Raw genomic sequence first — 14,021 nt, 5'->3', positions numbered from 1 at the left:
GGGAAGGGGAAAGCGAAGGGCCGCTTCCCCCAGCCCCCTTCCCAGAGCCGCACGGTCTTGCCCAGAACTCGGCGCGGCGGCCGGCGCTGCGCTCGGGGCGGAAGGCGAGCGGGCGGGCAGCCGGAGCTCCGAGCCGCCGCTTGAGGGGAGGAGAGGGGTGTTCCTGCACCCCCCGGCCCCAGCCCGGGTGGATGTGCACCGCCGAGGGCGGCGGCGGTGGCTGTTGCGGCCTCCCCATGGCTGGGCCCCGGCGGTGAAGGCGGCGGGAGCCGCCTGTGTCCGCGCCGCGCCGGGAGGCAGCGCAGCCAGCAGGGGGCGGGCGGGGAGGGGGATGAGCGCTGCAGCCGCCGCCGCCTCTGCGGGAGCCGCCGCCGCCGCCTGCACCGGGGCCGAGGGCGGCTTCTTCTTCCTTTCCAGCGGCTCCGGCCCGGCGGGGTCCATGGGGCCCGAAGAGGGCTCAGCCAGCGGGCTGGGAGCCCTGCCTGGCGCCCTGGCGGCGCCGTCGCTGGGCTGCCGGAGCCGCTACCAGCTGCTGCTCTCCGGGAAGGCCCTGGCCGACAGATACCGGAAGATTTACACGGCGGCTCTGAGCGATCGGGAGCTGGGGAGCCACCCGGGCAGGTAACGCACGCCGAGCTCCCTCCTGGGCGAGACGGGCAGCCCTCGGCAGCCGCCACCACCCCTCCCATCGCCGGCTGGGAGCGGCCCTTCTCCCGGTCCCGTGAGTGCACCGTTCTCCCGGCAGCCGCCCTCCTTATTCTCCCTCCTCCCGCGGCTACCCCCGCTGCCTCTGCCATGTGGCTGCCGCCGGGCCCCGGGGGACGGAGGGGGCGGTGATGTAACGCGGGGGCTGCCCAGGTGCCACCGGGCCTGGACGCTAGCTTGGTCGGCGTTATCGTACAGATGGCGCTGACACCCGGCTTGCCTGGGGGCCGGGAGGGTGTGTGGTTGTGGTTACCTGTATCGGCTCCCCTCCCCCAGCACGGAGGCCGGGGACTTCGCCTCGCCCTTGTGGCGAGGGGGAGCGATGTAAAACCCCGCTTCACCCGTTCTCTCTTGGCCACCGCGGGGGATGGAGCATTTCCTCACTCTTGGTGTCCATGTTGAGACCTCGCTCTGGCCGCGGCCTGTGTTGCCACTGAAACGGACTGAACTCCGTGTTTTCTGACGAGGGCACCCGCTGTCGGGGCCGCCCAAGAGAGGTACCTTAGTGCCTGCCGTATGTCCGAGCAGCCTTTGCCTCCCCTCCTTTATTTTTCCGCCACTTTCGGTAATATCTTTCTCCGCCACCTTGGACGCGACCTCGGTAACAGTGGGGAGGCTGCGCCCTGGGCAGCGCTCTCGGGGGGTGGTGTGAGGGGTGTGCCCGGGTCCCTCCGGCCGATGGTGCCTCTCGGGACTCGCTCTCCCGCCGGTCCTGCCAGCTGGCTCTCGGGCTCCGTCCCCAGGCCGCAGCAGGGTGCCTGTTGCGCCTGCCGCTCTTTAGCCGGGATGCCCTCTCCTCCGTCTCCTCAGCGCAGGACTGGGGAGGCGGCTGTGGGCTCAGGCGGTGAGAGGTGACGAGTGTTGCCGTTACCCGCGGCCCCCGGCCCGGTCTGGAGACCGAGCGGCGGAGGCGAGGGCTGCGTGTGCCCGACCGGGGCCGGCCTGGATGAGGGGGGCGAGGGGCTGGCTCGGCTCCCCGTAGGTGCCGGGGCGCTCCCCATTGTTTCCCTCCAGAGGCGGTGGTGAGGATGCAGATCACATGAAACCGGCACCTTCCTGTGTTCTCGGCCTCTGCCGGCCTTGAGCTGTGATGTGAGTGGCCAGATCACGATAGAGCTTTGAGTCAACGTTGTTTTAACTTTGTAAATGGTTGTAAAGCACTAGGTGCTTGGAGTCTTCGGTTTAGGGTTTTTTTTCAGTCTGACTGGAACAGCAGGGCTTATCTGCTCTCCTTCCGCCCCAAAAGTCTGTGCCTGGGAGTGGTGTTAACATAAGAAGCTGAAAGAATAACATGACTTTCTCAATTTGCTTATGGCAAACGCTGCAAACGTGGACTGTTGATACTGGCATTTGACACCTTTGCAATTACTGACTACAGGGTGTATGACAGGGAAACTATCGTTCTTTTTTTCCCTGTGTAGACCTGTGAGTGTTTTCTTACCGCATGTATTCCTTAGTTCAGTGCTCATGGTTTTTCCTTTAAATCTTCTCTTCCTGCTTTTGAGCTTTGTATCATTTAGTCCTGGGTGTGCAAGGGCTAGTTGTAAGGGAACTACTAAATGCAAGGAGATCAGCTATGCGATTGCTCCATGGTATTCAGATATTTATCTGAATATTGCCTTAACGTGTCTGTGTTAAAGCTGTAGTCTTGACTTTGTTCTGCCCTCTATGTCTTTCAATTTCAAGATAAGTAAGCTGGTATCTCTTGTATGTACAGTTGTAGAAAATACTAGCTTTAGGTGGGTGTAAATGTTAATGTTTCTTTTAATTTGCACTCTTAAAAGAATTACTTTTAACTCCAAGGTACCATAAATTGCATTCTTTTGTGTTGTTTTTTTTATTGGCAGATTCTTAGGAGAATGCCAGTTAAAAGAAATAGTAACATTTGCAGTTACTGTCTGTCTTTATTTTTGAGAGCTAGATTTAGTCATCTCGGAACCATTCAAAGAAGCCAGACTCTTCCTACGGAGAAAACAGGTTTTGTTAAGCTATTGACAAGTAAATGACAGCTAGTTAATACTAGTGACTACAACCAATGTGTACTATAGGACTTTTGAGGGGATGATGTTTAATAATAGTCTGGTTGCCAGCTATCTTGTACTCATCCCCAACATCTCATGTAATAGACTGATTGCAGCCAAGGCACTGCTCATGATCACCTCCCTTTTTCCATATTAGTGTCAAAATATTGTAGTTGAAGGTTTGAGAACTTCAGCCACCTGGTTGTCTTCAACAGAAATGGTCAAAAATGCTTTTTGACAAACATGGTAAAAATCCCAAACATTTTCTAAACAGATGCTTTAAAGTTATTTGGGACTGCATTTAATTGCTGCAGTATATAACAGTGCCAGATAAATTAATTATAGTTTATAAGAGAAAATGTGGAAAACCTGAAGCCTCCTAATCTGTCAATAAATGCTTGTGACTACAAAAATATCTTGAAGTAACTTAAAAAACTAAACGGATTGGCTTACGGACATTAATACACTTCTTCCTGTGCTCCAAGAAGACTAATTTGAAGAATGATAGTGCAACCTACTTGCTATATGTCAATTTCAAAAGAATTACTGATTCAAGTCTGCAAAATTGTATTCTGCACTTCACATGGTGTCACCAGTACTTGCCTCAGTGAGTGCTTTTATTCCAAACCTGACTTTAATGTTTATGAAGAACTAGAATGCAATTTGAAAATGCCTGTGTGTAGACAAGAAAATGAAACATTGTGGAGATTATCTGAAAGTCACAAGTGAGATTACAATCACATTCACAAGGTGTTTGTGCTGGCTGTCATCTGAAAGTGATGAATATGGTATGTTGAGTAGGATGTAGTAATTGGCTTTGAAACAGAAGTAGCAGTGCTTTGCATTTCCTCATGTGGTGCTGGCTGCAGTGTTGTGAACACTTCAGTCTCCAAAGGGGACTGTTCAGTTTAGTGTGCTTTTTCCTCCTGCCACGTTGACGTAATTATATAGTTTCTTGCAGTAGCAGATTAGAGACTGTGTCTGGGTTAAAATTAACTTGGCAAAAATGGTTTGTTGTAATCCAGACTAATTCCCTGATCTGGCTGATGTTGTGGTTGTGCTTGTGACAGTGTGAGGTGAAGGGTTGCACAAAGGTGGGAGCAGAAACTGCTGGATTTAGCACTAGTGCTAAATAGTGCAACCTACTTGCTATATGTCTTTTGCTAGCTTGATGCTTTTTCTGTTTCCTTCCATAAAATTGCCTAATTCTACAATTTAATGCACAACTGTCTTTGCTCAGATAACAGTATTAAAAATCTGTTATGGTACTACCAGCAGTGGGAAATTGTCAAGATTGATTTGGAAGATAACTGCTTGTGTGCCTAATTTGTAGTCTCCGTGTCTACTGAAAAATATGAAAATGACTAGTAATGGTTTAGTGGTTAATGTAGCTATAAAAGTCCCTAAAACACTAGTAGGAAGCATGAGCTTCAGAGGGCAAGTAAAAACTCATGTTGAACTGTGGTTTTATAGGCTGGATTTTGAGTGGATGAAATGGGGAATCTGCTCTGGTACATAAGTAATGTAAGTTGTTAACTACTTTCAGTCCTGAAGCTTTGTGTTTGCTAAATAAGGTATTCACAGGTACTTATCCAATTTTCACATTCTGTTGTCTTCAGATACACAGTTCTTCTGCTGTATAACTTAATCCTAACAAACATTGCTATCCAGCTGAATTGCTGCTGTTACCAGTTGTGGATTTTGGGGTTTTCCCTGAACTGTCAGTTCCTTTACTCTTGTTTTACCTACATATGTACTAACAGAAGTATCAGTTAGGCTCAGTGTGTTCTATGAGACTTCTTGTCAAATATAGATAGAAATAAATATTTGAAGGCTGTATCTGGATTTCTGTAGTAACATTAGGTATCAGAGATGTAGCAGTATTTACTGAATAATATTAAGATTGTGGAGGGGAGATTTAGATTAGACATTAGGGGAAAAAAAAATCACTATGAGGGCAGTGAAACACTGGAACAGGGTGCCCAAAGAAGCTGGGGATGCCGCATCCCTGGAAGTGTAGAGTCAATCTGTTGATACCCCATCCCTTGTTGAGATCAAGGAACCTTTCAGTGATGACTGGAATCTTAAAATTGCTGATATTAACTAGAAATCAGATGGCTTTTTTTTTTTTTTTCCAGTCATTTTGGCTGAAGAAGAGGCAGCCAACATTCTTTCATGTTAAGCTGATTCTTTCTACTGGATGATAAAAGAAATTTTTTGGAAGTAGGCCAGCTCATCCACACTCACAGTAGTAAATTATGCATCCTCTGGAGAAAATTGATCATTAGGTGTTAGTCTTTAGGCTTTTCAAAGTTGACACAAAGTCTTCTCTTATGCCCCTTCTTTTGCTTAGTAATGCAATGTTTATTCGGCCCTGTGATGTTTTAAGTGTATATTTTTAAAAATTGATAGGAGAAATGCTACTGAAACACTTTACCCTTGTACTGTCATTTTATCACAGAATTTGTTGGAGCTAAGTTTAATAGATTTAGATATGTGAAATTTGTTGATTGTAGGCACACAGGAAAACCTTGATTTCTTCAGATCTAAAGCCTTTACAAAAGCTGTAAGGTGTTTTCTGGTTGAGATTTGATGCTTTTTTAAAAATAAAATTGTCATTGCAGAAAGTTTGGAAGCATTCATTTGATTGAAGATTGTATAAATAAAGTCTGGCAAATGCATTATTAGATACATTTTCCTGCTTATTCCTGTAAAAAGGTTTGCCCTGTAGTTCCATTCCAACTGAAATATTCTAGTCTAGTCTATTGTTCTAGTTTCATCTGTTTTGCAGTTCATGTTTTGTAAATGCTGTTGTACTGAAACAAAAGTTTGCCTTTATGTAAACTTAAAATTTCATTTTATTTTGTTGGAAAAACAATGTGCTGTTGAGTCTTTATGTTAACCTGTGCATTAGAAAAGCTGGTAGGAGTTGCTGTCTGCTGTAGGCTTTTTAGCTGAGATATGTAAGTTGCAGCTAATAGGCCAGGTTGGATGGGGCTTTGAGCAGCTTGGTCTAATGGAAGATGTTCCTGCCCATGTCATTGGAACCAGATAATCTTAATGTCCTTTACAACCCCAGCCATTCTGGGATTCTGTGAATACAGTGGTGTTATAATACTGTATTATGCTTTTGTTTTTTAGGGATTAGCTATTTTTACTTACCACCTTTACGTTATATTTTGATAAGGAAAACGGTTTTGCATGGTTGTAGTTATTCTAAGAATCTGTAGTAGTCACGTAGTCTAACATGGTTTATATTCGTGCAGAAGCTGAAAAGAAGATAATATGTTGAGAATCTTAAAATGTTTATCTGTGCATGTGTGAAAGTAATCATAATTTATATAAACTACTTGAAAAAAATATAAAAAAAACACCATCCTGAAATCCGTAAGAATATTCATTTTGGGAGCTGATAAAAACTCATTTCCTTTTCACAAAAATAGAGGCTGAGGCAGCTTTCGAAGCCAACTGGTGCTAAAAGACACCTTTGTCTTTTGTCGTCATGCATTCTGCTTTTTCATTTAGAAGGAAGGTGTGTAGTTTGGAAAAGAATTACTGCATGTGAAAAAATCACATTGTGTGATGATTATTATTTTTTTCTTGTTGTTTTGGATTATGAAATAATACTATGTGGAACCTTTTGCTCTTCAGTTAAACCTTCAATTATAGGCTAAACTTACAAAAAAACTGTTAATACTGTTTATTTTTTTAGCTATGGGAGTGTTCTTGTGTGATAGTGTGTCAAGAAGTAGCAGCAGCTACAGTGTTTGTACTGCTAAATATCTTCTCCATAGGTGAACATTCTGAATGTTCACCTATGGAGTAGATTGACATGTTCTCCATATAACCAGTTTGTTACTGAATCATTTGTATTGGGTACCTAATTATTTAGCTGTAATATTTTGGTCATTATGAGTTAAGCCTTTTTAATGTTCATATAGTAATTGCTTTGGGAAGTATCTTGTTATTAAAGTAAATACTAATGGTAGCAGATTATTACGTCTTTTTCAGTTCTCATTACCTGTTCTTGGGTTTTGGCATTCTTGTATATGCTTTTCAAGCATAGGTAAGGCTGTATGTAATTCCCCTGTATTGCTAGGTTAATTCTTGATATTTGGTGATCTCTTGGTAATGTTCCTACTTTTGTGGATCTACCATACTTATGTGTTTTAAACTTTTAAAATAAATTATCCCTTCTGAATTTAAGATTGGCGTTTGCTGATGAAAATATTTGTGGGAGTATGATTGTAGGTCTTGGTATCTATACAGTGGCAGAGGTCGTAACAGTGGCAACATACCTGGCTCAGGTATTAGCTTTATACTCCCATTAAATACTTCCATATTGAGAGAAGAGATTCAGAGCAGCCCTGTGGAGGACTTTGGGGGTGTTGGTCGATGAGAAAATGAACATGAGCCAGCAGTGTGCGTTCTCAGCCCAGAAAGCCAACCGTATCCTGGGCTGCATCAAAAGGAGCATGACTAGCAGGTGGGAGTTTTTTATGTGGATGATGAATTCTCTTCCATTTGGAACGACTAAACATTGCCTGAATGTTCTGCTGAAATTCACAAGAATATAGAATTCTAATATGAAAACATAAGTCAGTATAACTGCTAAGTGTAACTGGAGAGGAGTCAGCATATTAGATTTGCAATGATGGTGGTTAATTCTGCTTAATATTTTAAGCAGTGACTGATTTATTTGTTCTAATTTATTTCAAAATGGCTACAGCTGGCAATTTGAGAAATAAGCAGTTATTTTTTATTAACTGAAATTAGACTTTGCTTCCATTTTTTTTAAAGGTGTGTGAGCTCTGTTGCCACTTTTCGTATAAAGTCTGATTTCCTGTTCTCAGCCATCTTCAGGCTTTCTAATTTGTGTGTCCCTGGGATTCTTACACCTACTGATGTAAAAACAGCATGCATGTTCTACTTGTTTTTTTCTCTTTTATGTTGTAGGTTTGTGGTGGAGTTTTTTGGGTGTGCTTTTTGTCTTTTTTAAAAAAAGAGGAAATTACAGTTAAAGTTTCAGTTTCAATTGTGCTATCTGCTCTGGCGTGCTGATTGTCTTTTGGGTAGCAAATATAATTAGTTAGATGGGAGCTGGACCAATTTAAGAAGCTACCATTCCTCAGTGCTAGCTGTGTTAAATGCAGTAAATGTGCTTCTTAAAACTTAATGTTGAATTTGTATTTCTGCCATGTTAACTGTCAGTTGTAGAGTGTTGGTTTTGTTTTTTGTCTTGAGTAAATTTTTCTCTGAGGTATGACTATGTACGTTTCACCAAACCCATAATTTAAAGATATATGGCATATGTTATATAAGGAACATATGACAGCAGTACAGTGTTTGGTACTAAAGTACTTTGTGCAAACTGTTTTCCATGTCCTTCATTTACTTTGGGAGCTAGCCCCTTAAGCATCTCCTAAGCACATGGTTTTATTTTTGTCTTCTGCTTTCTTACCTTGCTTGCCATAAACACTGCTTCACACAGAGGTGCCGATTGGTATAGCAGCCAACTAACTAAACTTTTTATATTGTAAGTAGGCTCTTTCACAGCTAATCTTTCCCAGTGGTCTTTCTCAGATAATGCTTTTATTGTTGTGCCCCTCCAAAGGATGAATACTGGAAACTGGCACAGGAGAATGGCTCTGTGTGCCCTAAGTGGCTAAATGAAGGTATATGATGTCTGTACATTTAGATTTAATCTTTCATATGTTAATATGTTTCTGTTTTGTTTTTTCTTTCCTGGTTTTTTTTTTTTTGCAAAATACTTTGTACTAAATAGCATGTTATAGCTCATTGCATCCCTTCAGACTGATGAATGTGTTGATGGGCTTAATTAGTTTTTTTTTTTTTTTATTGTAGCTGAGTGAAACTTCTTTCTTTGCATCTAGTATATCTACAACTGATTTGGCCTGAGAATACTCTGAGGATGTGTACACCTTAGAAAAGAAACAAAAATTCAGCTTCTTTGTCCCCACCTAGAACTGGAGTTCTGTAGTTAGATTGGTACTATTCTTTTTTTTCACTTTCTTCCCTTAGCTTTCCTTGACTCACCTTCCCATGCATGATTGTCTGAGGTAATGGTTTTTGAACTCAGATTTTTGAACTCTTGGGAAATACTTTCTTAATTCTGTGACAGGGTGTCGTAGTTTAACCCCAGTAGTTAGCTCAGCACCACGCAGCTGCTCAGTCACTCACTAGCCACAGGGGCATGGAGAGACAGTTGAAGGGATGGACATGCAAAAACTTGTGGGTTGAGATAAAGGTGGTTTAATAGGTTAAGGAAAAGCTATGTGCACAAGCAAAGCAAAATAAAGAACTCATTCACCACTTTCCATCAGCTGGCTGATGCTTAGCCATCTCCAGGAAAGCAGAGATCCATTGTGCATAGTGGTTACTTGTAAGCCCCAAAACTCTGAATGTTTCCCCCTTTCTCCTTCTTCCCTACAGCTTTTATTGCTGAGCATAATATCACATAGTATGGGATATCCCTGGGGTCAGTTGTTCTGGCTGTTCCCTCTTCCAACTTCTTGTGCACTCCCAGCCTACTCGCTGGTTGGTGGAATGAGGAGCAGAAAAGTTCTTGACTGTAAGTACTGTTCAGCAACAGCTAAAACATAGGTGAATTATCAGCACTTGCTTCCATCACAAATCCAAAACGTACAAGCACCATACAGGCTACTCTGAAGAAAATCAACTCTATCCTAGCCAAAGCCAATATAAAGAGAATGTAAGTTAAGTTCAAAAAGTATAAGTCTATTTGTAGTTTAAATTCACAGGGGCTATAGTACTTAGATTATTTTGGTCATGATCTCTTGTCAGTCTGGAAAAATGTCTAGCTAAGAGTTTTGATCCTAATAAGGTCAAACCCTGAGCTTTTCACTTCTCTAGTGTTCTCCTTGTTGCAGTTGGTAAACATCACTCATCTTTTCTGTTGCTGAGCCATTAGGACAACTGTCTTTATACAGATCTGCAGTCAGTCATTTATATTACATTGAGATAAGCTTTTTATTAAATAAATACCTTATTATCTTGTTTTTATTCTTTCGACCTCCTTTCTTGATTGTTTCACCATGAATTATGTGTAGGGTTACTTATGACTCACCTCTTACTTGGTTTTGCCTTTCCTTTCCAACTAGCCAATGTATTATTCATTCTAACGGATATGCTCATATTCTTCGTTATGCCTGCATGTTTTCAGAGTAGTCACATCTCTATTCCGTTTCTCTTCAAACCAACCTGTTCTCTATCCCATTTTATTTCTAGAATATACTGTTATACAGGGTAGACCATTGACAGCTGTACGTGTGAGTTTCCAGTTTGCACTACGTGGTTGCATCTTCTGTGCTTCAGTGAAGAAAATGTAGGATTGATTTGGTTTACTTGCAACAGTAATCACTAAGGGAGTTATACTGTCATTAACCACTGGTAATGTGCTTTTCTGAACAAGTACATTACCCCCTAAACTTCATAGAGCATATTTGCTAAATTAAAACTGTGCTGCTGTGATTCTGTGTAGGATAGCATTGTATGCATTTTGGTTTTGGTGCTTGTGTTCAGCCAGGAAAGTGGCCAAAGGTGTGGATATTGTCATATTTGCTATGGTTATATGACCTTTATTATTTATTTTTCTTAATTATTCTTTACTTTTTTTAATCAAGAGTCCTAAAAACGTTTTAAGTGTAAGAGATGCAGAAGTACTTTACATTGCAAAAATGGAGTTGAATGTTTTTCTTGCATGTGTTCTTACAGATCTAATTTCATAGGTGACAATGCAGCAAATAATAAACATCAAATAATTACAGAAAAGAAACTATGAGTGTCCTACCAGTCTGCCTTTGTTTTCCTCTAAGCCTGTCTTAATTGGATTAAGATGTTCCTTACCCCGATTTGTGGATTTAGGTGACAGGATTTTGATGTTTTTTCCATTTGTAGATATACTGCTGAAGTGCTGTGACTTTCCTTTTATATTGGCCTACATGAAAATTCACATTAGAATGCTTGATTAGTAATTCAAAGAACATAGTGCATAAGCTGGTAATGGTTTGGAGGGCATACACATGGCTGTTAGAAAGATTGTTGAGCTATTGCTCTCTTTACTAAAAATCTGAGTTCCTCGAGCTTCAGATCTTAGGCTTACTAAATGAAAATGTTATTAGTAATTTTAAATAGTTGAGGTCATCTAAGCTTAATATTGCTGACAATCAAAATTATCGGGATTTTATTACTTGGGAAGGAAATTCATTGTGCTCTCTGGTGGTGTTTTGAGATCTGCCTATCAAGCTGAGCTGTTTTCTTCTTCAGTGATTCTCACTGCTGAGTTAAAAAAAATCTGTAGCCCTTGATGAAAAGTAAAAGTACTCCCAGTAGTCCACTGCCCCTGCTCAAGGAGAGCCACCTGGAGCTGGTGGCACAGGACCATGTCCAGATGGCTTTGAATACCACCAAGGATGGAGACTCCAGAGCCTTGCTGGGTAACCTGTGCCAGTGCTCAGTCACCCCCACAGTGAAAAAAGTTTTACCTGAAGAGTTTCCGTCTGACCTGAATGATTCTGTAATTCTTAGAAAAATAGGGCATAAGGAGAAAGGATCTATATGAGGTTTATTTGTCTTCTAAAGGCAGGTGTCGCAGGGAACAAATACACAGTGCCGAGCAATCAATTCTTGCGGCAGAGGTGTGTTGCAAGATGTGATCCTCGTTACTGGAAACCTAGAATCATGGGATCACTTAGGTTGGAAAAGACCTTAAAGACTGAGTCCAGCTGTAAACCTAGCACTGCCAAGTCCACCACTAAACCATGGCCCAAATGCCACATCTACACATCTTTTAAATACTTCCAGGGATGGGGACTCAGTCATTTCCCTGGGCAGCTTCTTCCAATGCTTGATAACCTTCAGTGAAGAAATTTTCCCTGTCAAATCTACACCTCTCTAAGCACAAATTGAGGCTATTTCCTCTTCTCCTGTTGCTTGTTACTTGGGAGAAGAGATTGATGCCTCTCTACTTTCAGGGAACTCTCCTCAGCCTCATTTTCTCCAGACTATAAACAGCCCAGTTCTGTCAGTCACTCCTCACAGGACTTATTCTCCAGATCCTTCGCCAGCTTTGTTGACCTTCTTTGGTCATGTTTTAGCACCTCAATGTTTTTCTTGTAGTGAACTGAATATAATTGTCATGGTTTAAGCCCAGCTGGCAACCCAGAACCATGCAACCGCTTGCTGGCTCCCTCCTCTTTCTCCCCCGGCTCTCAGAGGGAAGGAGAGGAGAATTGAAAGAATTTAACACCCACAGGTTGAGGTAAGAACAGTCTAGTAACTAAGGTATAACACAAAACTACTACTGCTACCACCAATAATAATAAAGATAAGGGAGATAACAAGGGAAGAGAATACAACTGCTCACCACCCTCTGACCTATACCCAGCCTGACCTGAGCAGTGATCTAGGCCTTCTTGGTAACTGCCTTCAGTTTATATAGTGGACATGATGTGCTGTGGTATGGAATACTTTGGTTAGTTTGGGTCAGGTGTCACAGAATCACAGAATCGCAAGGGTTGGAAGGGACCTTGAAAGATCATCTAGTCCAACCCCCCTGCAAGAGCAGGGTAACCTAGAGTACATCACACAGGAACTTGTCCAGGTGGGCCTTGAATATCTCCAACGTAGGAGACTCCACAACCCCCCCTGGGCAACCTGTTCCAGTGCTCGGTCACTCTTACAGTAAAGAAGTTCTTCCTGGTGTTCACATGGAACCTCCTATGCTCCAGTTTACACCCATTGCCCCTTGTCCTATTACTGGATATCACTGAAAAAACCCTAGCTCCATCATCCTGACACCCACCCTTTACATATTTGTAAACACTGATGAGGTCACCCCTCAGTCTCCTCTCCTCCAAGCTAAAGAGACCCAGCTCCCTCAGCCTCTCCTTAATCATTTTTGTGGCTCTGTGCTGGACTCTTTCAAGCAATTCCCTGTCCTTGAACTGAGGGGCCCAGAACTGAATGCAATATTCCAGATGCGGCCTCACCAAGGCAGAGTAGAGGGGGAGGAGAACCTCTCTTGCCCTACTAACCACACCCTTTCTAATGCACCCTAGGATGCCATTTGCCTTCTTGGCCACAAGGGCACATTGCTGGCTCATGGACATCCTCCTACCCACCAGGACCCCCAGGTCCCTTTCCCCTTCACTCCTTTCCAGCAGGTCACCCCCAGCCTGTACTGGTACATGGGGTTGTTCTTCCCCACATGCAAGACTCTACACTTGCCCTTGTTGAATTTCATCAAGTTTCTCCCCACCCAACTCTCCAGCCTGTCCAGGTCTTGCTGAATGGCAACACAGCCTTCTGGTGTGTCAGCCACTCCTCCCAGTTTAGTGTCATCAGTGAACTTGCTGAGGGTACACTCAGTTCCCTCGTCCAGGTCGTTGATGAAAATATTAAACAGCACTGGTCCCAGCACTGACCCCTGAGGGACTCCACTAGTCACAGACCTCCAGCTAGATTCTGCCCCACTGACCACAACTCTCTGCCTTCTTCCTTTCAACCAGTTTTTGATTCACCTCACTACCTGATCATCAAATCCACACTTCCTTAGTTTATCTATGAGGATGCTGTGGGAGACAGTATCAAATGCCTTACTGAAATCAAGAAAAACCACATCTACCGCTCTACCATCATCCCTTCACCTAGTCACTTCCTCATAGAAAGCTATAAGGTTGGTCAAACATGACTTCCCCCTGGTAAAACCATGTTGTCTGCTCTTAATGACCCCCTCATCCTTGATATGTCTAGAGATGGAGTCAAGAATAAGTTGTTCCATCACCTTTCCAGGGACGGAGGTAAGGCTGACTGGTCTATAACTACCCGGGTCCTCCTTCTTGCCCTTCTTATAGACTGGTGTGACATTTGCCATCCTCCAATCCTCAGGCACCTCTCCCGTTTCCCATGACTTACCAAAGATGATGGAGAGTGGCCTAGCAATGACCTCCGCCAGCTCCCTCAGCACCCGTGGGTGTATTCCATCCAGACCCATTGATTTATAGATATTCAGATTGCTTAACTGATCCCTAACCCGATCCTCATCTACCAAAGCAAACTCCTTCTTTGTCCTGACTCCTGGGGCTATAGGAATCTGGGGCCCCCCGGGGTGTCCTGTCTCTGCTTCCTCACAGCTTCTCCTCCTCCCTGGCAGAGCATGAGACTCAGAAGGTCCTTGGTCACAGTAAACATTACTGAGCAACAACTAAAAGCATTGGTGTTTTCAGCACTGTTCCCAGGCTGAAAATGAAAACC

The 14,021-nt window shown here is 43.4% G+C and overlaps 1 protein-coding gene across 1 annotated transcript in view; it reads left to right on the top strand.

The window, feature by feature from the left end:
* The first annotated feature begins 439 nt into the window (after positions 1–439).
* Positions 440–14,021, top strand: part of MYCBP2 (MYC binding protein 2) — a 182,924-nt gene continuing 169,342 nt past the window's right edge. Inside the window, exon 1 of the mRNA XM_034074633.1 lies at positions 440–621. Coding sequence (XP_033930524.1) covers positions 440–621 — 182 coding nt within the window. The remainder of the gene's footprint in view (positions 622–14,021) is intronic.

Source organism: Melopsittacus undulatus, chromosome 2, assembly GCF_012275295.1.
Source record: "Melopsittacus undulatus isolate bMelUnd1 chromosome 2, bMelUnd1.mat.Z, whole genome shotgun sequence".
In the NCBI taxonomy this organism is placed as follows: Eukaryota; Metazoa; Chordata; class Aves; order Psittaciformes; family Psittaculidae; genus Melopsittacus; species Melopsittacus undulatus.
This window is presented reverse-complemented; position numbering and strand designations above follow the sequence as displayed.